The sequence below is a fragment of the Martes martes genome (assembly GCF_963455335.1).
Source record: "Martes martes genome assembly, chromosome: 12".
Classification (NCBI taxonomy): domain Eukaryota; kingdom Metazoa; phylum Chordata; class Mammalia; order Carnivora; family Mustelidae; genus Martes; species Martes martes.
In genome coordinates this window covers 49347316-49372339 of record NC_137900.1, presented here as the reverse complement: position 1 = coordinate 49372339, position 25024 = coordinate 49347316, and the positions used below count along the sequence as shown (strand labels likewise).

Sequence of the window (25024 nt, the reverse complement as noted above, 5' to 3'; positions counted from 1 at the left end):
CCCCCTATTGTATGAGGTAGTACTCTAACTTCATTCTTTTTCATGTGGATATCCAATTGTCCTAGCACCATTTGTTAAAGAAGCTATTCTTTGCCAATTGAATGATCTAGGATCCTTGTCAAAAATCAATTGCTATAGAGATATTACTGGCTTATTTCTAGACTCTCAGTTCTATTCCATGAAATGTATGTCAGTCTTTATGTCAGTTCTACACTATTTTACTTTAGCTTTGTAGTATGTTTTGAAAATGAGAACTGTGAGTACTCCAACTTTGTTCTTTTTCAAAATTATTTTAATCTGTTTTAAGCTTGTATCTAGGGTCCCTTGCAATTCCATACACATTTATGGATCAGCTTTCCCGTTTCTACAAAAAAAAAAAAAAAAGGTCACTGGATTTTCATGGAGACTGCATTGTATGTGTAGATCACTTTGGGTCTTCCATCTTTCAATATTAAGTCTACCAAGTCATGAACATAGGATGTTTTCCCATTCATTTAGTCTTTAATTCCAGCAATGTTTCATATTTTCAGTGCACAGGTATTTCACATGTTTGGTTAAATTTATTCCTATTTTATTCTTTTTGATGCTACTGAAAACTGAATTGTTTTCTTAATCTTTTTGGACTATTCATTGCTAATGTATAGAAATATAACTGATTCTGGAGTGTTGGTCTTTTATCCTGCAGCCTCACTAAAACTGCTTATTAGCCCTAATAGTTTTTTAGTGGATTCTTTAGGATGTTCTACATGTAAGATCATGATATTTGCAAAGATAGATAGATTTACTTACTTCTTTCCAATGTGGAAGTCTCATTTCTTTTTTCCTTGCCTAATTTCTCAGGTTTAAAACTTTCAGGACAATGTTGCTTGTAAAACTTTGAACAGAAGAAACAAAAGCAGGCTTTCTTGTTGCCTGATATTAGCAGGAAATCTCTAACTTTCACCATTATGATGTCAGCCTACAGTTTTTTCAAAAGTGCCCTTAATCAGATTAAACAAGTTCTGTTCATTCCTATTTTGATGAATTTTTTTTAAATCATGAAAGAGTGTTAGATTTTCTCAAATTCTTTTTCCGTATTGACATGATGGTATGTTTTTTTCTTCATTCTATTAATATATTACATTGATTGACTTCTATATGTAAAAGCCTTGCATTTCTGGGATAAATTTCACCTGATCATGGTGTGTAATTATTTTAACATTCTGTTGGGTTTGGTTTGCAAAGACTTTGTTGAGGGTTTTTTTTTTTTTTAATCTATATTCACAAGGGGTATTGGTCTGTAGTTTTCTTTTCTTGTAATGTCTTCCCCCAATTTTGGTATCAGGGTAATGTTGGCCCCATCAAATGAGTTAGGAAGTGTTCAACATTCTATTTCTTAGGAGAGCTAGAGAAGGACTGGTGTTAATTGTTCTTTAAACATTTGATACAAGTCACTAGTGAAGCCATCTGGTCCTGGACTTTTCTTCAGTCAGGAAGTTTTGAGGACTGATTCAATCTTTTGTTATAAGTCTATTTGCATTCCCCGCCCCCCTTTTTTCCCTTGAGTTAGTTTTGGTAGGTTGTGTGTTTCTAAGGAATTTGTCTGTTTTATTTAGGTTTGTTAGCATACATTGTTCATAGTTTTATGATCTCTCTTATTCCTTTAAGGTTGCTAGTGATGTCCCCATTATGCTGTGTTTAAGTCCTCTTTTTCTTGATCAAGAGTTCCTTGGTTGCTGCAAACCAGCAACTACTTTCTAGAGTTCCCACAAAGTCAATTCTGACGCTGATCTTTTTGGTGCTTCTGTTTAGGGATGGGCTCTTGGCGCTTCCAAACCTTCTATTTGCACTGATGTCACTTCTATTTTTTGTTTTCTATTAGAGTATAATGGCCAACTGCTTCTGATGGGCCAAGTTCCTTCCCCCATACATCCCGCCTGACTGTGATTCAGTGCCCCACTACTGACCTTACCACCATGTGGGTATCTGTCCCTCACCATTTCTCTGAATATATCTAGCTCTGATACTAAGCTATGTCCCTTCAAATGTTTCCCACATTTCCTTCTCCTCCCGCTCCTCCGGATTGTGGGAGTTCACTCCTCCTTGCTCAACTGTCCTGCGCGCGCGTGCGCGTGCGCGAGTCCCCACACCCACCCACACACACACAGACAAGAGTCACTCTCCTACCCTTAGCCAGCAGGCTCCGCTGTGGCGTGAGCGCCTCAGGAACTGCACTGGCGCCTACTCGGAAGCCCCGGGGCCCTTGGGTCAGGCGGCGCTTCCCTCCGAGGCCCGCTGGGGCAGCGAGCTAGCCGAAGCTCCACGTGCGCGTCTCCCCGCACGCCACCCGCGCGCACGCCCGCCCGCGCGCACGCCCACGCCCGCGCGCCCGCCCTCGCCCGCGCGCCCGCCCGCGCCTTCGCGGAGGGATCTGGGAGTGAAGCTTCGGTGTGAGCCTGGGTCGCGTAGGTACGTTTGAGAAACGCGAGATCGACTTTCCATGGATAGAAAAAGAAGACAGGGGGGAAAGAGAGGAAGGTGCGAGAACGGGAGAGGAAGAAAAAAGAGCGAGGCGCGGCGGCAAGACCGCAGCTCCGCGCTGAGACAGGGGCTTTCCCGTGGTAACCGACCAAATGTCCGAGCCAACCAGCCGTGGCCAACCAGCCGTGGGGTGTGTAGGGGTGAGGGGAGCGGGCGGGCGGGCAGGGAGCAAAGATAAAACAGAAAAGGCGGTGCTGGACTGCAGCATTTTTAAGCTAGGGCTGGAGCGCAGCCTGGCCCGGGCGAACTGGGAACCGGGAAACGGTCCTGGACGCGGCCACGCCTCTAAGACGTAAAGCGGCGGTGATCTAACCTGGGCCCCGCGCACCCCCAAGCGGCCGGGCGCGAAGGGCTGGCTCCCCACCTCTTGCACCTCCTTTTCAGGTCTCACAGCCCTGGTTTAAGCAATAACACTCAAGTAAATAAGCAAATAAACATATTTTTAAGTGAATACTTCATTATCATAAGCCACCTTTTTCCCTACTCGAGCTTTTCTTTAAATGAATTGTCTGAACGACCGTTTTCTGAATTCTCAGTCCTCTTTTCATCAAATAGCGGACACAACACTTGGCGTTGCCACAGTCGTATCTGTAGATAATTTGGTCTTAGAAAACTGTTTCTCTTGAGAGGTTGCAGCCAAAGAACAAGTCTGAGAAAATAGCTCTTAAACGTTTTCTCTTTGGACTACTCTTTTGAGATTAAGTTATCTTTAAAGTTTTTCTGAACAGTTTTTCTGAGAACAATCAATCCCTAACCTCTGTCTCCATTTAGATGGATAATGTAGCCGCTTCAGATCGTACTTGCATTCCTGTTTACTAGGGAAAAAAAAATGTATGTGAGATCTGAAGGAGAGATAGTGAAGAATTCTAACTGTAAGTAATTTTCCCATTCACTAATTCATTCCAGAAATAATCACTGAGTACCTGTTGTATGCCAGATACTGTGTTAGGCAATAGGAGTAAAGGGCTCATCATCTCAAAAGAAAGATTGAAAACAAAACAGGGGGTATATGTGGTGGTCATAAGTCTTCCTATGTTCTGTTCTAGTTCTCCCCTGAGCGAGTCCTTTCTCCTTATTGCAGGGGAAAAAATTATTAACAGACTAAAACCATATCTGTTCCCCAGCCAAGCTGAGCCTTCTTGATTTGGTGAAGATCACCAAAGAGAATTTTTAATGAGTAAGAAAACAAATCAACATGTTCTACCCAGAAGAAGCTAGTGATAGTATTTTTTCTTTCTTTTTCAAAGATTTTATTTATTTATTTGTCAGAGAGAGAGAGAGATAGCGAGCGAGCGCACAAGTAGGAGGAGCGGTCCCCATGTGGGCCTTGGTCCCATGCCCCTGGGATGCCAGGACCTGAGCCCAAAGCAGATACTTAACAGGCCGAGCCACCCAAGCACCCAGTGCTTTCTCTTTATTGGAGATGAAGAAAGAGAAAGACAGAGAGAAATCGTGTTCCTCTCATTGTAAATCATTTAATGGACTGATTTTTTATTGTTGTCACTGGCTTAGGAGTGAAAACTGTTGTTACAGATGAAATACGAAGTTAGCAACCCAGGAAATAAATCTGAGGATTCTTCTAACCTAACTTCTAAGTAACCAAGTCTGATAAATCTCTATACTATTTTAAAGCTATTTTAACATGTAAAAAGTTTTTTTGTTAAAGATTTTATTTATCCATTTGTCAGAGAGAGAGAAAGCACAAGCAAGCAGAGTGGCAGGCAGAGGCAGAGAGAGAAGCAGGCTCCCCGCTGAGCAGGGATCCCAACGCAGGGCTGGCACCCAGGACCCTGGGATCATGACCCGAGCTGAAGGCAGCTGCTTAACTGACTGAGCCACCCAGGCATCCCTAACATGTAAAAAGTTTTTATTAGTTACTCAAGCTTTAGATAGGAACAGTAAGGCAAAATAACATTTGGCCTTACACATCAAGGAATCTATATAGATGGGAAACTGAGAAAACTACTTTGCATAAAGCTAAACAATAATCAAATAAGATGTTTTCCTAAGGATCTTTGAAATGAGATTGATGAAAGGAGGGAAGAGAGAAATGGGAGACTGTGTATCTCTTTTTGCCAGGGAAAGTACCTCAAATAAATAGTTCTCAGAAAGGGGCAGTTGTCCACTGGGTCCACCACTGAACCAAAAGGTGGATACTTCAGGAATGTGCAATCAGAAAGTGATCCAGGGTTGTGAGGGACCAGTCATCCCCAAAGCAGAGTTTTCTGCTATACGGAAGAATAGAATTAATAATTTCCATGCCCATCCTGAATGAAGTAAACCAATCATGTATAAAGTAAAAGAAAGAGAAGGGGTGCCTGGGTGGCTCAGTGGGTTAAAGCCTCTGCCTTTGGCTCGGGTCGTGATCCCAGGGTCCTGGGATCGAGCCCCATGTCGGGCTCTCTGCTCGGCGGGGAGCCTGCTTCCTCCTCTCTCTCTCTGCCTGCCTCTCTGCCTACTTGTGATCTCTCTCTGTCAAATAAATAAATAAATAAAATCTTTAAAAAAAAAAAAAGTAAAAGAAAGAGAAGGGACTCGATTTCACAATTTCAGTTAGAAGGTAGTACTGTCCCAGGAAATGGGTCTTTGATGCAACTGTGTAACCAACCCCTGGGCAAGGTTAAAAATAAGCCTGTATGCAAATAAGATCAATTTTCTTTTCATTCTTTTCCTCTTGTACAAAGTGTTTTTATAGTGTCAGAGTGTGGATAATATTGCTGAAGGGAATAAATTTATATAACAACCACAGAGAAAAATCAGCAGTACTGATGAAAAATTTACAGGGACATCTCTTTGATTCAGTAATTCTATCTCTAGAAATTATTCTGAAGACACATTTATATGTGTGCAAAATGGCCCATGTATGAGAATAGCAACTATAGTTTTGTAATAACAAAAGACATAAGACAATTTCAAGGGCCATAAATGGGGAGGGATTAATGAATTTATGAGGCTTCCCTAATATTCATAATATATAGCTATTAAACAGAATGCAACAGATCTAGCAAAAATGTAGTGATTTTCAAGATACATTGTGAGAGTAAAAAAAGAGAGTGGTAGAGGATAAAGTATGTAAAATAGTTCAAATTAAATTTTAGAAATATTTGTATATGTGCTGTTCATACATAAAATATTTCTGGAAAGACATGCAAAATATTGTTGAGTGTTGCCTCAGGGGAAGGACATGGATAGCTGGGGGCCATGTGGAAGGAGATTTATTTTGTACAGAATATAATTTGCTACCAGTTTTAAAATCAAGTGTTTGAACTACCTAATACAAATAAATAACTATTAAAGTAAGCCAAGCACTGGTAGTAGGAAGTTTTTCTAGAACTGACCACATTCTATTTCATAAGAATTCTGCAACTGTCAATGTTGCATTAACAGGAAGATAAAAAAAGAAGAGACATCAGGGTATTTCAGTTAGTGAGGCCTTATCTAAGCCTTTGTTTCCTCATTTGTAAAATGGGTACAAGGGTGACTATTTTGCAGAGTTGTTGCCTGGATTAGACATAAAAATTATTATACTTATTAGTACACACACACACACACACACACACACTCCCCTGGCTGGAGCCTTCAGTTTACCCAAAATAGTTCCCAGAGAAAGACCAAGCTGGACTTGAAGTAGGAAGAATTTAAGCATACCACCCAACTTCTCACCAGCATAGGATTTAGCATTAGCAGTTAAGTCCCACCCCCTTGGACTTCTGTTATTAAACAAACATTACCTTTGCAGTACTGAGCTAGGTGCTTAGATACAATGATGAGCAAGACAAAACTCTGCGCTTTGAACTATATTAGGCAGTTTATACATGAGTGAATGTGCATTCGAATCATATAGAACGAAACTAATGTTTCCTTTTGCTGCTCCACAGGGGTAACTGCTGATACTCTCATAAAGGTGGGGGAGATCCTTTAAGACTTGTGGTTTTGTTTGGTGCATGTTGCTTCTCCCCTTATATGATATGCATCATAAAGTCTGCACTGTTCTGTAACTGGCTAAAATATCAATATGTCTTGGAGATTTTTACAGGTCATAAAGATTCTCCCCTATTCTTTTAAACTGCTGAAGATAGCCTATCATATGGAAAAGTGTACCATTTACTTAATCATTCCCCTACTGATGTACATTTGTTTTCAATTTTTACTAGTATAGGATGCCCTAAAGAACATAGTTATACGTGCATCTGTTTCATATATTCAGACACTTACTTTTTATTTCTTCCTTTTCCTCTGAGGCTAATAGTCCTTGATTATATACATTACAAATGTCTGCCAGCTTGTTGCTTGTATTATTACTTTGTGTATGGTATTGTATACATTGAATAATATATATTCAACCTACAGAATTTAAATTTTTTGATGGAAACAAATGTGCCAACCAATCTTTAAAAAAGATAAGTTTGTTGTCATGTTTAAGGTGTTTTACACACCCAGGATTATACACACACATTCTCCTATATATTGAGTTATTATTTGACATTTACCTATTTTATCCACCTAGAATTTATTTTCAGTGTATGTCAAGTTGTGGTAAGCAGTATAATGCTTTTCCCCACAAGATGTGTGTGTCCTAATCTCTAGAACCTGTGAATATATTAGGTTTCAAGGCAAAATGAAATTAAGGTTAGAGATGGAATTAAGGTTGATAATCAGCAGATTTCAGATGATGTATTAGTTTCCTATTGCTGCTATGACAAATCACCACACATTTAGTAGCTTAAAACAGCACAGTTTTTATACACTTACAGTTCTAGAGTTCAGAAGACTGAATGAAATAAGTTTCACTAGATTGAAAAATATAGGGCTGGTTCTTTCTGGAGACTCTGAGGGGAAAGTCCCATACCTTGCTTTTTTCAGCAAGTGGCTACTTATATTGCATAACTTCCTCTGCCTTCAAAGCACATCTCTCTAATCTCTGCTTCTGTCATCATATCTCCTTCACCTTCCTGTTGTCAAATCTCCTTGGTCTCTCTCTTATAAGGATGCTTGTGATTATATTTAAGGATTATATTTAGGATGCTTGTGATTCTAGCTCACCTAGATAATCCAGGATAATTTCCTCATTCCAGGATCCTTAACTTAATTACATATGCAAAGTCCCTTTTTTTCCCATAAAAGTAACAACCATAGGTTCCAGAAATTCCAGGTATTTGGGGGGACACTAATCAGTCTGCGACATATAGAGAGCTTATTCTGGATTATCCAGATGGACCCAACATATCACAATTCTTAGGAATAAAAGAGGGATCCAGAACAAAGAGAACCAGAGAGATAGCAGTGTGAAAAGGACACAGCTTACTGTTACTGGCTTTCAAGATGGAAGGAGGATGCAATAAATCAAGGAATGTGGGTGACCTCTAGAGAATCACCCACAAAGACAAGAAACAAATTATACCTAGAGTCTCAAAAGGGAACACAGCCATGTTAACACATTAATTCTAACCCAGTAGACCCATCTTAGCATTCTTTTAAAAACTTTAATTTTAGGAGGGGTGTGGGTAGCTCAGTCAGTTGAGTACCCAGCTCTTGCTTTTGGCTCAGGTCATGATCACAGGGTCTCATCTCAACCCACATCAGGCTCTTTTCTCAGCGGGGACTCTGCTTGGGATTCTCTCTCTCTCCCTCTGCCCCCCCTTGAGTGTGTGCTCTCTCTCTCTAGAATAAATAAATGGATCTTATAAAATTTTTAATTATTTATTTATTTTTAAAGATTTATTTATTTATTTATTTGTCAGAGAGAAAGAGAGAGAGAGAGAGCACACAAGCAGGCAGAGGCAGGCAGAGGCGGAGAGAGAAGCAGGCTCCCTGCTGAGCAGAGCCCGATGTGGGGCTCGATCCCAGGACCCTGGGATCATGACCTGAGCCAAAGGCAGCGGCTTAACCCACTGAGCCAGTGGGACCCAGGAGTCCCAATAAATCATTTTTTAAAAAGCTTTAATTTTAGTAAGAACACCTAATACGAGATTTACCCTCTTAACAGTGTTTTTTAAAGATTTATTTATTAGGGTGCCTTGGACGGCTCAGTTGGGTAACCAGTCTGATATCGGCTCAGGTCATGATCTCAGGGTCCTGGGATCAAGCCCTATGTTAGGCTCCCTGCTCAGTGTGGAGTCTGTTTGTCCCTCTGCTCCTTCCCCAGCTTGTGCTTGTCCTCTTTCTCAAATAAATAAAATCTTTAAAAAAAATTTATTTACTCTACAGAGAGAGAGAGAGCTCATGCATGCAGCAGGTGTGGGGAGAGGAACAGAGGGAGAGGGTGAGAGAGAATATCAAGCAGACTCCCTGCTGAGTGTAGTGCTCCATGTGGGGCTTTTCCTCATAAACTTGAGCTCATGACCTGAACCAAAATCAAGAGTTACATGCTTAACTGACTGAGCCACCCAAGCACTCCTCTTAACAATTTTTTAAGCACACAATATGGTATTACTGACTGTAGGTATAATGTTGTAGAGAAAATCTCTAGAACTTACTCATCTTGTGATTACTGAAACTTTACAGCTATTGATTAATAATTCACATTTCCCCTTTCTCCAGTCCCTGTCAACCACAGTTACACATTTTGATTTTATGAATTTGACTATTTTAGATACCTCATGTAAGTAAAATCATACGATATTTTGTCTTTCTGTGACTGGTTTATTCCACATAGCATAATGTCTTCAAGGTTCTTTATGTTGTTGCATATGGCAGAATTGCCTTTTTTTTTTTTATTAACATATATTACTTGTTTCAGGGGTATATGTCTGTGAGTCATCAGTTTTTTTTTTTTTAAAGATTTTATTTATTTAACAGAGAGAGACACAGCGAGAGAGGGAACACAAGCAGGGGGAGTGGGAGAGGGAGAAGCAGGCTCCCTGCTGAGCAGGAAGCCTGATGTGGGCTCAGCCCCAGGACCCTGGGATCATGACCTAAGCCAAAGGCAGTTGCTTTACCAACTGAGCCACCCAGGTGCCCCTGTGATTCATCAGTCTGACACAATTCACAGCACTCACCATAGCGCATACCCTCCCCAGTGTCCGTCACCCAGCCACCCCATGCCATCCACCCCCCTCCACTCCAACAGCCCTCAGTTTGTTTCCTGGGATTAAGAGTCTCCTATGGTTTGTCTCCCTCTCTGGTTTCATCTTGTTTCATTTTACCCTCCCTTCCCATATGATCCTCTGTCTTGTTTCTCAAATTCCTCAAAATAGTGAGATCATGTAATTGTCTTACTCTGATTGACTTAGCATAATGTTCTGATTCGCTTAGCATAATACCTTCTAGTTCCATCCACGTCCTTGCAAATGGCAAGATTTCATTTTTTGATGGCTGCATAATATCCCATTGTATATATATACCACATCTTCTTTATCCGTTCTTCTGTTGATGTACACCTAAGTTCATTCCATAGTTTGACTATTGTGGACATTGCTGCTATAAATATTTGGGTTTACATGTCCCTTCCAATCACTACATTTATATCTTTAGGGTAAATACCCAGCAATTGCCCTACTGGGTATTTACGCCAAAGAATTGCAGGGTTTTTTGTTTTTTTTTTTTTTTAAGATTTTATTTATTCATTTATTTGACAGAGAGAGACACAGTGAGAGAAGGAACACAAGCAAGGGGAGTGGGAGAGGGAGAAGCAGGCTTCCCGCCGAGCAGGGAGCCTGATGCGGGGCTCGATCCCAGGACCCTGGGATCATGACCTGAGCCGAAGGCAGATGCTCAACGACTGAGCCACCCAGGTGCCCCAATTGCGTTCTTTTTAAAGGCTTCTTTCCCATTGTATGTGTATACCACAAGTTCTCTATCCATTTATCTGTTGATGAGTATCTATGTTGTTTCCACATCTTGGTTATTATGCATAGTGTTGCAATGAATATGGGAATGCTAATATTTTTTAAGATCTTCTTTCAATTCTTTTGGAAATATCCAGAAGTGGGATTGCTAGATCATGTAGTTTAATTTTTAATTTTAATCTCCATTCTATTTGCCATAGTGGTTACACCATTTTGCATTCCCACCACCAGTGCACAAGTGTTCCACATTCCCTATATCCTCACCTACACTTGTGGGTTTGTTTTTGTTTTGTTTTGTTTATAATAGCCACTCTGACAAAGTGAAGTGATATTTCATTGTCATTTTGATTTATGTTCCCTAGTAATTAGTGATGTTGGAGCATTTTTTCATATACATGATAACCATTTACATGTCTTCTTTAGAGAAATGTCCATTCACTCTTTAGCTCATTTTTTAAAAAAAATATTTTATTTATTTATCCGACGGGGAGATCACAAGTAGGCAGAGGCAGGCAGAGAGAGAGAGAGGGGGAAGCAGGCTCCCCACTGAGCAGAGAGCCTGATGTGGGGCTTGATCCCAGGACCCTGAGATCATGACCTGAGTTGAAGGCAGAGGCTTAACCCACTGAGCCACCCAGGCGCCCCTCTTTAGCTCATTTTTAAATCAAGTTCTGTGGTTTTGTTGTTGTTGTTTATTTATTTTTTTTTACTATTGAGTTGTAGGAGTTCCTTATATATTTTGGATATTAACCCTTTACCAGATATATGGTTCACAGATATTTTCACCCATTCCATAAGTTGCCTTTTCACTCTGCTGATTGTTCCCATTGCTGTACAGAAGCTTTTTAGTTTGGTATAGTCCCTCTTGATTGTGATGTCTTTACTTTGTTCTTCTTTCTCAAGATTGTTTGGCTGTGTCCTTTGTGGTTCTATTTGAATTTTAGGACTTTTTTTCTTCTTCTGAAAAAAAGCCAGTAGGATTTTGATAGGGAATGCTTTGATTTGGTAGATCACTTTGGGTAGCGTGGACATTTTAACAATATCAGTTATTCTAATCCATGAATATAGGATGTCTTTCCATTGACTTATGTCTCCTTAATGTCATTTATCAATTCTTTTAAGTAGGCTGTGTGCCCAATGTGAACTCACGACCCTGAGATTAAGAGTCACATGCTCTACTGGCTGAGCCAGCCAGGCACCCTTCATTTATCAATGTTTTGAAGTATTCCATATACAAGTCTTTTATTTTTTTAAAGATTTTATTTATTTATTTGACAGAGAGATCACAAGTAGGCAGAGAGGCAGGCAGAGAGGGGGAAGTAGGCTCCCCGCTGAGCAGAGATCCCGATGCGGGGCTCAATCCCAGGACCTGGGATCATGACCTGAGCCAAAGGCAGAGGCTTAACCCACTGAGCCACCCAGGTGCCCCCCTATACAAGTCTTTAATCTCATTAGCTAAGTTGATTTCAAAGCATTTTCTTCTTTTTGATGCTAATTGCTAATGGGACTTTTTCTTTCTACAAAGTTCACCATTAGTGTCTAGAAATAAACTGATTTTTCTACATTGTATCATACCACATTACTGAATTAATAATTCTAATAGTTGGGGGTTTTATTGTTTGTTTGTTTTAGTCTTCAGTTTTCTACATGTAAGATTATGCCATCCACAGAGATAATTTTACTTCTTCCTTTCCAATTTGGGTGCCTTTTATTTTCTTGTTTAATTGCGGTGGCTAAGATTTCCAGTATTATGTTGAATTGAGGTGGAAAGAATAGGCATCCTTGCATTTTTGATGATTTTTCAGTTTTAGAAACAGCTTTCCATATTTCACTGCTCAGTGTGATGTTAATTGTGGACTATTCATATATGACCTTTATTATGTTAAGGGAATTTTCTCTGAATTCCTAGTTTATTGACAGTTTTATCACAAAAGGGTGTTGAATTTTGTCAACTTTTTTTCTGTATCATTATTTAATCTCTTTTTTTAAAAAAGATTTTATTTATTTATTTGACAGACAGAGATCACAAGTAGGCAGAGAGGCAGGCAGAGAGAGAGAGGAGGAAGCAGGCTCCCTCCTAAGCAGAGCACGATATGGGGCTTGATCCCAGGACCCTGGGATCATGACCTGAGCCGAAGGCAGAGGCTTTAACCCACTGAGCCACCCAGGCGCCCCTATTTAATCTCTTATTGTAGGTCTACTCAGATTGTCTTTTTATTCTCAAGTCAATTTAGAAATCTGTGTGTTTCTAGGACTTTGCCTATTTTATTTGGGCTATCTAATTTGTTGCATAGAATTGTTCATAGTACTCTTTTATAATCCTGTTTATTTCTCTGACAACAGTAGGATGTCTTATTTTTCATTTCTAATTCCAGCAATTTGAATGCCATTTCTTGTCTTGATTAATCAAGCTAAAGTTTTGCAAATTTTGTTGTTTTTTTCAGAGAATCAGCTTTTTAATTGATTTTCTATATATTTTTTCTATTCTCTGCTTTATTAACTTCCATTCTAATCTATTTCCTTTCGTCTTGCTATATAGGTTTATTTTGCTCTGAAGCTCTCTTCATTTTTCTTCATTCTTTTATCTCTGCCCTTCAGGTTGTATAATCTCTACTGAACTTTATTGAAATTTGCTAATTATTTCTTCTAAATCAAATCTACTGTTGCTGCCTCTTTTGTGATTTTTTCACGTTAGTCATTGTACTTTTTCTACTCTAGAATTTCCTTTTTTAAAAAATAATTCCTATCCCTTTATTGATATCTTCTATTTGCTGCAATGTGTTCATCATACCGTCTTAACTCTTTAATCATGGTTCCCTTCAGTTCTTTGAACATGTTTATAATGGCTCCTTTGAAAACTTTGTTAAACTTGACATCTAGTTGCTCTACTGGCAGTTTCTGTTGTCTGCTTTTTTCCAGCATATGGGTCATACTTTCCTGTTTCCTTGTATGACTAATCATTTTTATTGGAATCAGGACACTTTAGATAATATATTGTAACAAATCTGCGTACTGGTGTCTCCCCTCTGCTGCTCCTTATTGTTCTTTGATTATTTGTTTAGTAACACATTATTTTATTGGAGTCTATTTGTCTCTTCTACCAGTAAGCTTCTGATATTGTTCAGTAGAGAGCATATCCTTGGGTTATGTGCACAGTCACCCTGGGTTAACAGTGGTTGGTTGCTTGTTTGTTTTTTAAGATTTTATTTATTTGACAGCAGAGACACAGGGAGAGAGGGAACACAAGCAGGGGGAGTGGGAGAGGGAGAAGCAGCCCCACATTGCGCTCTCTGCTTCCCGACGAGCAGGGAGCCTGATGCGGGGCTCAATCCCAGGACTCTGGGATCGTGACCTGAGCTGAAGGCAGATGCTTGACTGAGCCACCTAGGCGGTGGTTTTATTCAAGGTTCTTTACGGTTGTCCCTTTCCCTGGTCATACCCAGCTGTTAAACTATTGCTGGGTGATTTTTTTTTTTAATTGCTTACAACAATACGCCGGGGCATAAATGCTTATAAACTAAACCAATGAAATTAGGACTCCTTCGAAAGAGTAGTTCTGAAGTCGGTTACTGATGTTTGTTCTGATCCCAGACAGTCTTCTGTCAGCAATGTTTTTCCTGGACCATAAGCTGGTCCACTTTAGCTTATATGTCAAATCATTCTACCAATATCATCCAAGTTTCCCTTCCCTATCATCCAAATTGCCCTTCACTACTACCTTCACTGTTTTGGGGGGCACCCTTAGGGCTTGAACTTCTCCACACTCTGTTGCAAATGAAGGCAGTTCCTTTAGGAAAAGAACTGGAGTTCTCTGATTTATTATTTACTCTCCTTCAAGGCAAAATCTCTTGAGTTATGGCTATGGGGCTGGAAGTGAGGATAATGGCAGGCTTCTCTCTGAATGACACTCCCAGTTGAGGAGCTGAATGCCAGTGGTGGTGGTTGGTTGTGGGGATGGGAGGGCAGTAGCTTCAGCTTTTTTTTTTTTTTTTTTTTTTTGCTTGACTCTCCCCATGTTACAGGCTGGGGGAAGGATGATTAGGGTCCCTGTATTCTCAGCAACACCACATACAAGGCAGAGTTCCTCAGGGGCTGGGTAGAAGAAAGACTTCATCTCTTACTGACACTTGCCTTTAACGCAGCCTCAGTTGCAGATAGGTGGGGGACAGGATGAGAAATATGGACATCCTGCCCCTCCTGGGATGATAGTTCTCCAACTGGGAACTAGGGGAGATGAAACTCTGTGTTCTTGGCTGCATCTGTCTAAAGTAAAGTTTCCATCTTGCTGAACTGGGAGGGAGGAAAAGGGAAGCAGATTTTTCAGTTCAAATACCACAGACGGCCATCCTTCCTAATACATTCTAGTAAATTCTCTTGGATGTGTGTTTATTTTGTTGCTAAGTGTTCTTCAGCCATATCCAGAGATTTTGATTAGTTGTTTTGAAATAATTTTCACTGATTTTGCTGGTGAGGTTGTCCACAGAATTCCTTATGCTATTATGCTGAGAGTCAGAGGAATGCCACCCATCTTCTTTATTTCCTCTTTCTGGAACATGTATCCTCTCCAGTAAGATTTATATTGGGACTTCTGCTATGTCTTACATTTCAAGCTGTCTGCCGTGTCTTCCATCTCAATTTCTCTCTATATTCTGAATTTATTTTTAGTTCATAATCCAGCTAACCAATTTTCTCTCCAACTCTAATGTTCTGAATTACTCTCTGGAGTTTTTAATTATATTGACCTCATTTTAAACTTCCTTTAGTACTAGCTTTTTGTTTGTTTTAAAGATTTTATTTACTTATTTGGCAGAGAAGAGAGACAGTGAGAGAGGGATCACAAGCAGTGGGAGTGGGAGAGGGAAAAGCAGACTCCCCACTGAGCAGGGAGCCCAATGTTGGGATCGATCCCAGGACCCTGGGATCATGACCTGAGCTGAAGGCAGATGCCTAACGACTACGCCACCCAGGCGCCCATTTAGTTTTTTTTAAATCTGCCTGATATTTTAAGATAGAGTCTCATTGTTTCCTTATATTTTATTTTCTTATGGCTTTGTTTCTAACCATTTATCCAGTATGTATTTCATAGTATATATCCAATCTATTCTTAAATTCTAAAGAATTTCTTGTTTACTAAACTTGTTTGCCATGACTGACTACTAAATTTTATGAAATACTTTCTGTGTATGTATTAAGAGATATATCATTAAATTTTACTTATTTGTTTATTTATTTATTTGAGGGAGGATGGGACAGAGGGAGAGGCAGATAAAGAATCTCAAGCGGGTACCACACTCAGTGCAGAGCCTGTCGAGGGCTTGATCTCATGGCCCCGAGATCATGACCTGAGCCGAAATCACAAGCCAAATGCTTAACTGAATGAGCCAGCCAGACACCCCAAGATATTTGAACTTTTGAATATTCACTGCATATTTGGTGCCATGAGGGAATTTTAATTTATTTTCAAATGTGTACTAATGGTATTGCGGCTCCCTTAAAAATAGTTACCCCTTAGAAGTAACATGGAAATACTCATGGATGACATTATATGATGTATGTGAAATGCTTCAAAATAACATGGGAGGAGTGTAGGGGGTGGGAATATAAAAGAAACATATTGGCTATGAGATGATAATTCTTGAAGCTGTGTAGTAGATAAAGGTTCATTACTATTCTTTGTATTTGTGTATACATTTGGAATTGACTTTCCTAATCTTTACTGCTTCAACCTTGTGATCTTGATTCTTACAGGGAGGGAATTTGCAAACTAAAATAAGGTCAAAAAGAGCAGCTAATGAATGCATCATCACATTCCGATGTGTAGATTTTTTAAACCTGAATCATCAATAAAGCTGAGGGCATCGTTTGAAAACACTGACAACTTCCTGTTAATTTTCCCTTAATGAAATCATCAAATGCTTTTGTTTTTATTTTCAAAAAAAATGTGCTCTGCAACAAAATACCTAAGAAATCAAGCACACATTTTTTAAACTACATGCTGAATTCTAAAACACTTAGGTATTTTGGTGTTTGTACTTTTCCTTTTTCTTTCTTTCTTTTTTTTTTTTTAAAGATTTTATTTATTTATTTGACAAAGATGACAAGTAGGCAGAGAGGCAGGCAGAGAGAGAGAGGAGGAAGTAGACTCCCTGCTGAGCAGAGCCCGATGCGGGGCTCGATCCCAGGCCCCTGGGATCATGACCTGAGCCGAAGGCAGAGGCTTTAACCCACTGAGCCACCCAGGTGCCCCAAGTGTTTGTACTTTTTCAAAAATTATTTCCTCAAGATCCTACTGATATGATCAGCTGTTCAATTTCTGTGTGTGTTCAGTTTACTGAGTGAGGTAAAACCAACAGCTTTTTATTGATTGCTCATTTTTAAAAAAGATTTTATTTATTCATTTGAGAGAGAGAGACGCAGAGAGAGCATAAGCAGGGGGAGAGGCAGAGGGAAAGGGAAAAGCAGAATCCCTGCTGAGCTGGGAGCCAGACATGGGGCTTGACCCCAGGACTTGGATATCTGATCCGAGCCAAAGGCTGACGCTTAACCATGTGAGCTACCAAGACATCCCTATTGGTTGCTCATTAAATGTAAGGCATCAGCCAGGCCCTTAGGAATCAGTCTACCATTTATAGAAATATACAGTCTCTAGGGGCAGCTGGGTGGCTCAGTTTTTAAGCGTTTGCCTTCGATTCAGGTCATGATCCCAGGGTCCTGAGATAGACCCCTTCATCAGGCTCCCTGCTCAGCGGGATGCCTGCTTCTCCCTCTTCCACTCCCTCTGCTTGTGTTTCCTCTTCTCGCTGTGTCAAATAAATAAATAAAATCTTAAAAAAAACCCCAAAACCTACAGTCTCCTTGGGAAGACAAATTATATGACAAGATGAACAAGGGAAAGATGTAAATAATTGTCAAGGCATCAGAATGTATTTTAATGCCTTTTTTGTTAACTCAAAATTCGGTACGCAGAATTCCTAATTCCTTCCATCTTAGTAATCTTTCAACTGTATTAAACCCTGATTAATCCCTACCTCTAAGACAGCAAGGGGACATAAATTGGGAAATTAGAAGAGAATGGGTAGAGGGCTCTAGTAACATTCATTAAGGCACAAACATAGTATCTGTAAATATATTCCTTTCCTTCTTGGTAAACATGGACTTTTGGTTTCTGCCATGCCAGGACACTATGATACTTATCATGAATTGAAACTGTTACAATGAGCCAAACTCTAGGCTTAGGGAGAAGTGATTTGGAAATGGAAGCATGACAAAAATTTCCATAGGCAGAAGTGTCATGGATTTATACATTTAACCAATATATATAGTAACCTTTATGTGTCAGTTACTATGCTAATTAGACAATGAATCGGGCAATTATAGTGTGACAAGTACTACAATAGAACTTTAATAGACAAATACTATAACAAAACAGGGTATTTGGGGAACACAGAGAAAGGCCATCCAGCCAGTGAGCCAGATAAAGGAGGGTGATAGTGGACCAGAGTCTTTCAGGTGGAGAGACAACAAAGTGCAGAAGGAAGAGGAAGCCCAGCTGGCTTGGACCTGAGGTCTAAGAGCCGCTCTGTCCCATACAGGGCCATTTAGACCTGTGTGGCTGTCAAACACTTGAAATGTAGCTAATTGAGAAACTGAATTTATAATTTTATTTTTTTAAAGATTTTACTTATTTATTTGAGACAGAGACAAGAGAGTGAGTGGTGGATGGGAGAAGGACAAGCAGACTTCCTGCTGGGCTCCCATCCCACAACCCTGAGATCATGACCTGGACCGAAATGAAGAGCTGGCTTCTTGACCGACTAAGCCCCCCCGGCACCCCTGAATTTATAAGTTTAATACATGATTTTAATTCAACTGAAATTTTAAAATTCGTGGTTCAATATACTTGCAATGACTTGTGTATGTGGATCTACCTTTTTTTCGTTCTTTTTTTTTTTTTAAATAGATTCTAGGAGTGCCTGGGTGGCTCAGTTGGTTAAGCGTCTGCCTCAGGTCATGATCCTGGCATGCTGGGAGACCTGCATCGGGTTCCCTGCTCAGCAGGGAGTCTACTTCTCCCTCTCTCTCTCTCTCTGTTTCCCCTGCTCGTGCTCTCTTGCTCTGTCAAATAAATAATTAAAAAAGTTATTAAAAAATAGATTTTATTAAGTCCAGAGCAGAAACCACTTTTTTTTTTTTTTTTTTTGACAGAGAGAGAAAGAGACCGCATGCACGAGAGAGCACAAGCAGGGGGAGCAGGAGAGAGAGAAGCAGATTCCCCACTAAGCAGGGATCCTAATGTGGGCCTGGATCCCTGGACACTGGGATCATGACCTGAGCAGAAGGCAGATGCTTAACTGAGCTACACAGGCACCCCTGGATCTACCTTTTATAGTAAAATTTATAAAATTTAATACAGATCAGATTATGCTGATGAAAATTTAGCATCTGATTTGAGATATGCTGTTATTCCTGGTGTGAATGTGGGTTTTGAAGAGTCAAGACTAACTCCATGTTTTTGGTCTGAGGGACTGGAAGGAAGAAACTGCCAACAACCAAGATGAGGGAGTGCTGAGAGAGATTTGGGGTGGGGGTGGGAGGGTGGGGACTGGAACCAGTCACTGAGGAATGAGTGGAGAGGGAGAAGTCCAAGAGTTGAGCCCTGGATCAGGTAACTTTAAAAGATCTTAGAGAACAGCAGGAACCAGAGAAGACTGAGTAGCAACCACTGAGGTAGAAAGAAAATGGAGTGTGGTGTCCTTGGAAGCCATGTGAAGAGTATTTATCAAGGAGAAGGGAGGGATTAAATAAATGTATCATATGCTGCTGATAGGAAAAGAAGATGAAGTCTCAGAACTGACCAGAAGATTTAGTAAGGAGGTGACCTTGAGAGTGGTGGTGGCGGTGTTGAAAGTGGGGGTGCTGGCAAAATCTGGATTGAAGTGAACTGAAGAAACAAGGAAGAGGACCTGGAGACAGAAGAGATCTTTGGGAGCTATATCCCAATGAAAGGCAAAGCAGTAAGACAAACAGCACACTGATTTGTGGCCAAGAATTTTTTTTTAATGGGGTAGGTACAAATTAAAATGTTTTAAAAATTTGTGCACTGGGAGAAATGGTACAATGAGGGAAAATTTGAGCATGGAGAGATAGGCAACCACTAGAGTGAGGTCTTGGACCAGGTGAGAGTCACAGAGGAAAGATAGGATTTGATTCTCATGTACACAAATATTCGTTGAACTTGTGCTGAGTACAAGGAACTGAAGATCCCAAGTGAAAAAGATGAAGTTCCTGCTTTTATGGAGGGAGGTCTCTCAAATAGGGAGATGGGGAAGTCCTTAACTGAGTGACAGCCCTTCAAATATTTGAAATTGTTTTCCTTTCAATGGTTAGAGATACTCAATTTATTTAACCATTACTTATGTGTTATGATCTTCCCAGTGCTCACAGCCTTCATATCTCAGAGATTATCACTAAGCTTTTTTTTAAGATTTATTTATTTGAGAGAAAGAGAAAATGAGAGGGAGGGAGGGACAGATGAAGAGGGAGAAGCAGACTTTCCACAGAGCAAGGAGCCTGACTGGACTTAACCCAGGACCCTGGAATCATTACCTAAGCAGAAGTCAGATGCTTAACTGATTGAGCCACCCAGCAGCCCCTATTACTAACTTTCTTACCAGAAACTTTCTAGGAACAAAGCATAAGTATGCTATCCACACATCTGAACTGCATTCTTATTTTACTTCACATATTTTTCTGATTTCCACTTTAACCAGACATGATTCCATACTAATGCATAAAGATAATGCATCATTTATTTGAATTGATGTACCTTATTTAGATGCCACCATTGAGAATTTTAGCCATTCTTAAGCGTTTGCCAATTACAAACAACTCCAGAATGACTGGGGCTGATGTGCAAAACATTTCAGGTCTCAAATATAACCTTGGTATTCCAGCCTTCTCCATCTTTTTTGGTTAACACTCTACATAAACTATTCTGTTTCATCCACAAAATTATGAAAAACAGTGCAAAACAATGCATTACCAATAAAGTTTTCTAAGTAGATGCAAATGCACTTCTCAATAACTTGGCACTATTCCAAAGGGCTAAATCACTAAGCTACAACTTTTCCATTATGCCCATAATCCCCTGGGGAAACTGAAATACTCAAACCGATCACCGTGTTCCCTTAATTTTATAGCTTAAAAAAGAAAAGTGAAAGATGTTGTAAGTAAAACACAATCCAGGAAGAAATGCTCAGCAAAGTCCTCAAGAAAGAGGTATCCAGAAGATTATACTGGCTTTTTATAAGGAGTGGCTGATGGGTAACAACAGCAAAACAGAAATATACTCCATATGAGAAGTCTGGAAATTAGGTTGCTAGAAAAGGCTACTGAATCAAGAAAGACACCCCTGAAAGCTATCAGGGAGACCTGTACTTTCTGAAGGCAGCAAGAAAAATGCCCACATGTTTTTGCCTTGACATCCTCAAACATGTACTAAGAACGAAGGAAAGAAGATACATATGGTATTACAGAGTACTGCAGGGCTTATAGCAACAGGGAGCCCTGGGTTATAGGCCTGTTCTATCATCTGTGTATCTCTAATGTGCGACCAGGGTTGGATCCCTGCGCTGGGGAATGCAAGACTCATAATCCCACGTAAACCAAACAGCTCAGTATCAATGCTGGGGAGTAACCGGTTTATTTTGTTGTTTACAATTAGCAGCTTATTATCTCGAAGACAGTCTCCTAGACACAAACACATTGACTTTACAGACTCTTTAAACAGACAGGCTATATGACTAAAGGACCCAGTAACAGACCACAGTGAATAGTAGTAACTCTGAGGGAAAAAAAGGATCTCCCTGTGAGAGAAAACAAAACACACTCCTATAAAATGAACAACAAAAAGCAGAGGAAGAAGCAAACTTCCATTTTATGAAATACTCCACTAACGCATGTAAAATAATTCACCAATGCATAAAAAGTAGAAGCAAAGGTCAAATATTAATTTTAAAAATACCTGACACACTAGCATGTGTGTCTAGTCTCTTATAGTTTCATACTCTCTGAGGATTAAACACCCAGCTTTTCTCAAGTTGTTGCAGCCCCAAGTATCATTCTCACTATACAGTTATAAATGATCCTCTTTTTTAACACAATCTGAAGATGGAACTCAAACAGAACTCTTCTTAGAATTACCATCTTAAACTCTGCTTCACATCAGTATGTTTTCAAGAACTGGACCTTTTTATTTTTAAAACAACTTTATTATTTGATTATATTCATTGTAGAAAAATGTGAAGACACAGAAAAATATAAAGAAAATTAAAATGATTCAGTGTCCCAACCCCAAATACAGTAACAAAAGATTATATATCCATTTCTGGTATTTTTGTGCATTAATGTAGAACTTTAAAATGAAATTAGCAATGCAAAATGTGTGCACATATCCTTTTTTCATTTCGTATTACAGAGCAACCATTTCTTTAGGACATTAAATATTATGTGAAAACATGATCTTCAGTTGGTTGCTTCACAACCCAATTAGAGCTATGCTGTAATTTACTTCCAACTGTTGGATATTCAGATTGTTCTGAATATTTACTATTATAACTAACGGTATATTGGACATCCTTCCCTATACATAATTCTTTGTATCTCTGATAATTTTTTAAAGATAAATTCCTAGAGTAACCAGCACAAAGGGTATAAGTATTTTTAAGCCTTTCGATACATTTTAGCAAACTGCCCTCCAAAAAGACTACAAATTTATAGTAACACCAATAAATAGCCTAAGAATTCCCATTTCTTCTTCATATTTCCTTGGTAACATAGGAACTGGATATTACCTCCCAACCTTATTCTTACAAATTTACTGGGGGAAAGGTAGGTGGGGTCTTATCTTTTTTTCTAAAGTGTCAGAATTTTTCCACGTTTACTGGTCATTTCCTGAAGCAGTCTAAGCCTTCTAGAAGGCATCTCTGATACATGCATGTCTTCTTATCATGTTCTTCCTTAGCAGGCAAGGGCATGAGGGCTGCATGTCTCTTCCATGTTTTTTCCAAGTTAAGCCGAAATTTCTCAAATGACTAGAATTAGGAAGTCTTCCTGTCACCTAGGCAGCCATGCTGGCTTAATGTCTTGGTAATAAAACAGAAAACTGGGCCATATTCTAAAAGGAAGAAAACAGGCACAGGTCACATTTAACCAAGCATTTGTTGTAGGTAGTGATTCTGAAGATCAGGATAATCACCAGGAGTATTTAATTAAAAATCATATTTTGATTTCAGAGACTGATGAGTCATGGTATACACACTTTCAATAAACTTTTACCCAGGAAATTCTCAAGTTCACCAAACTTTAAAAACAACCAACCAGATGTGGGACTAGCGACAGCCCCTAACTCTTGGTTCCTCTCTCTCCTTTCCTGTAGAGTGAGCTGTGCTTATTTCAAGAGGGCTGTTCAGATTCTCATGGACCTCCACCCTCTTTCACCTCCACTAGGATATGTTTCATACACCAACCTCCAGCCTGGATTAATGTAAATCAACCTCTGTCATTCACCTTACCCCAGTGGATAAAAATCTTTGAAATTTTAGTACATTAGTATCTCTAAACGTAACAGGATCCTCTTCATCACTCCAAGTCTTATATATCTTTGTAAATCATGGCTGACCATATAGTGGGTGCTCATTAAGTGTTTCTGAAATGAATGAGTGAATGGATAATACACATTTCAGTGTAGAGGGGACTGAACATGCTACCCCAGAATACCCCCAGAATACGGGGTTATTAGTTGGATGTTCCTTAATACAACAGAATGGAGGCCATGAGTCTCAGTATTGTCTAGAGCAGCAATTCTTCATTTTCTTTCTTTAGATCATATATGTCTTTGAGAATCTGATGAAAGCGATACACATTAACCCTCTTTAAAAATGCATACATACAGGGGCACCTGGGTGGCTCAGTGGGTTAAGTCTCTGCTTTCGGCTCAGGTCATGATCTTAGGGTCCTAAGATCAAGTCCCACATTGGGCTCTCTGCTCGGCAGGAAGCCTGCTTCCTCCTCCTCTCTCTCTCTCTGCTTGCCTCTCTGCCTACTTGTGATCTCTCTCTGTCAAATAAATAAAATCTTAAAAAGCATACATACAGAAACACACTATTTTTACATACTTTCAGAAACTTCACAGGAAAGGAGAACATAAATTTCTACCATTCAAGCATTTTTTAAAAAGATTTTATTTCTTTATTTGACAGACAGAGATCACAAGTAGGCAGAGAGGCAGGCAGAGAGAGGAGGAAGCAGGCTCCCCGCTGAGCAGAGAGCCTGATGCGGGGCTCAATCCAGGACCCTGGGATCATGAGCTGAGCTGAAGGCAGAGGATTTAACCCACTGAGCCACCCAGGCACCCCATTCAAGCATTTTTTACTTAAAAATGAAGCTGAAATAATAAATTTATTGCTTGAGAAATTATCTTCAAATTCAAAAAAGACTGTGGTTAAAATGGGGTCAGTTTAAAAACTTAAAAAAAAAAAAAACCACAACAGCCCATCACATCTTGCAGGTGAAAATTGCCTTTGCAGTAGCAAAAGGATGAGTCACAGTTCTAAAATCAATAGCTTGCTTATTTGGACAAGCTAACGTCCTGCTGTTTCTATTGCACTGCACTCAGGGCAATGTAACAGTTTCCAGTTTAAACTGACTTTCCTCAGTTCTTAGAAATTTGTTTCCCCTTTCTTCATATTATAAGGCTTGCCTGTATTTCAATTACGATGAAACACTTCATGGGGGAAAGAGGGGCTATCATTTATTCATTAAAGAACATTTAGCTTCTAGGTCTATAGGCTGAAACCAAACATGTGTTTCCTGTCCCTTAGGGACTTAAAGTCTAGTGGGGAAAAGAGGGAATACAAGTTCCAATACTCTTGACTTGGCCAGGGCATAGAGCTGAGAGATACCTTGTTACAGGAGTGAGTACTGCAGCCTGTTGTATCCGCTTGTGACAACCGGCTCTTTGTATCTATCAGTGGTTTTGTACTGATAGTCTGAAATTAGCTGGGTTGCAGCACTTCCACCAGGCATTCCGTATCAAAATCATGGCTCCTCAGTGCCCAGCAGCTGTCAATCACCGACCACCACACAGTGTCTTCATCATACTAAAATTGTGGCTCTCATTCCACGGCTCCTTGGTGGTTAGCAGTTCAGGCAAGGGAGGGCTTTTATGAACTTTTCAAATCGTCTCTCAGCTACTTGTCATAAGACCCAAGTGTCTAGGTGTGTTCTAGACCTTAGGACAGGCTGGCTGCCTTCCCTGGATACTAGGAGAATGTAATATCCAACTGGCTTGAGGCAACACCTTATCCAACGTGGTTAATCAATAGAGTCACAAAACATCCAAATAAAAATCATGCATCTCTGAGCTTTAGCACTCAGTTTAAATTATATTCTGGGAATTAATACTAGAGTTGAAAAGCTACCAATCTACAACCCATCCCGTGTTTATCATTAATCACTGTCTTGGTCTGATACAATGTCAACACTAAGTAGAAATTCCTTGGCACCATTTTGGTATTCCTATTAGTGCTTAGGCTTTAAAGGCTGCCAACACTTTGCCAAAGAGCAAACAGCTTTGTCAGCAATGTAAGCCATGTACAGAACAAGCACTCTCAACCTCCTGAAGCATGACTTAGGGATGCCCTGCAAAGCAGGACAAT

At 39.8% G+C, this 25024-nt stretch overlaps 1 protein-coding gene and 1 long non-coding RNA gene across 2 annotated transcripts in view; one reads left to right on the top strand and one right to left on the bottom strand.

The window, feature by feature from the left end:
* Nucleotides 1-2177: 2177 nt before the first annotated feature.
* LOC308353197 lies at nt 2178-18737 on the top strand. Its single transcript, XR_013967759.1, has 3 exons — nt 2178-2448; nt 3292-3392; nt 18513-18737. It is a non-coding gene; the product is annotated as an uncharacterized lncRNA (long non-coding RNA).
* A 2254-nt stretch (nt 18738-20991) lies between these two features.
* The window catches only part of MTAP (methylthioadenosine phosphorylase), a 45837-nt gene continuing 41804 nt past the window's right edge, over nt 20992-25024 (bottom strand). Inside the window, exon 8 of the mRNA XM_080819998.1 lies at nt 20992-22482. Coding sequence (XP_080676124.1) covers nt 22444-22482 — 39 coding nt within the window. The 3' untranslated portion in view covers nt 20992-22443. The remainder of the gene's footprint in view (nt 22483-25024) is intronic.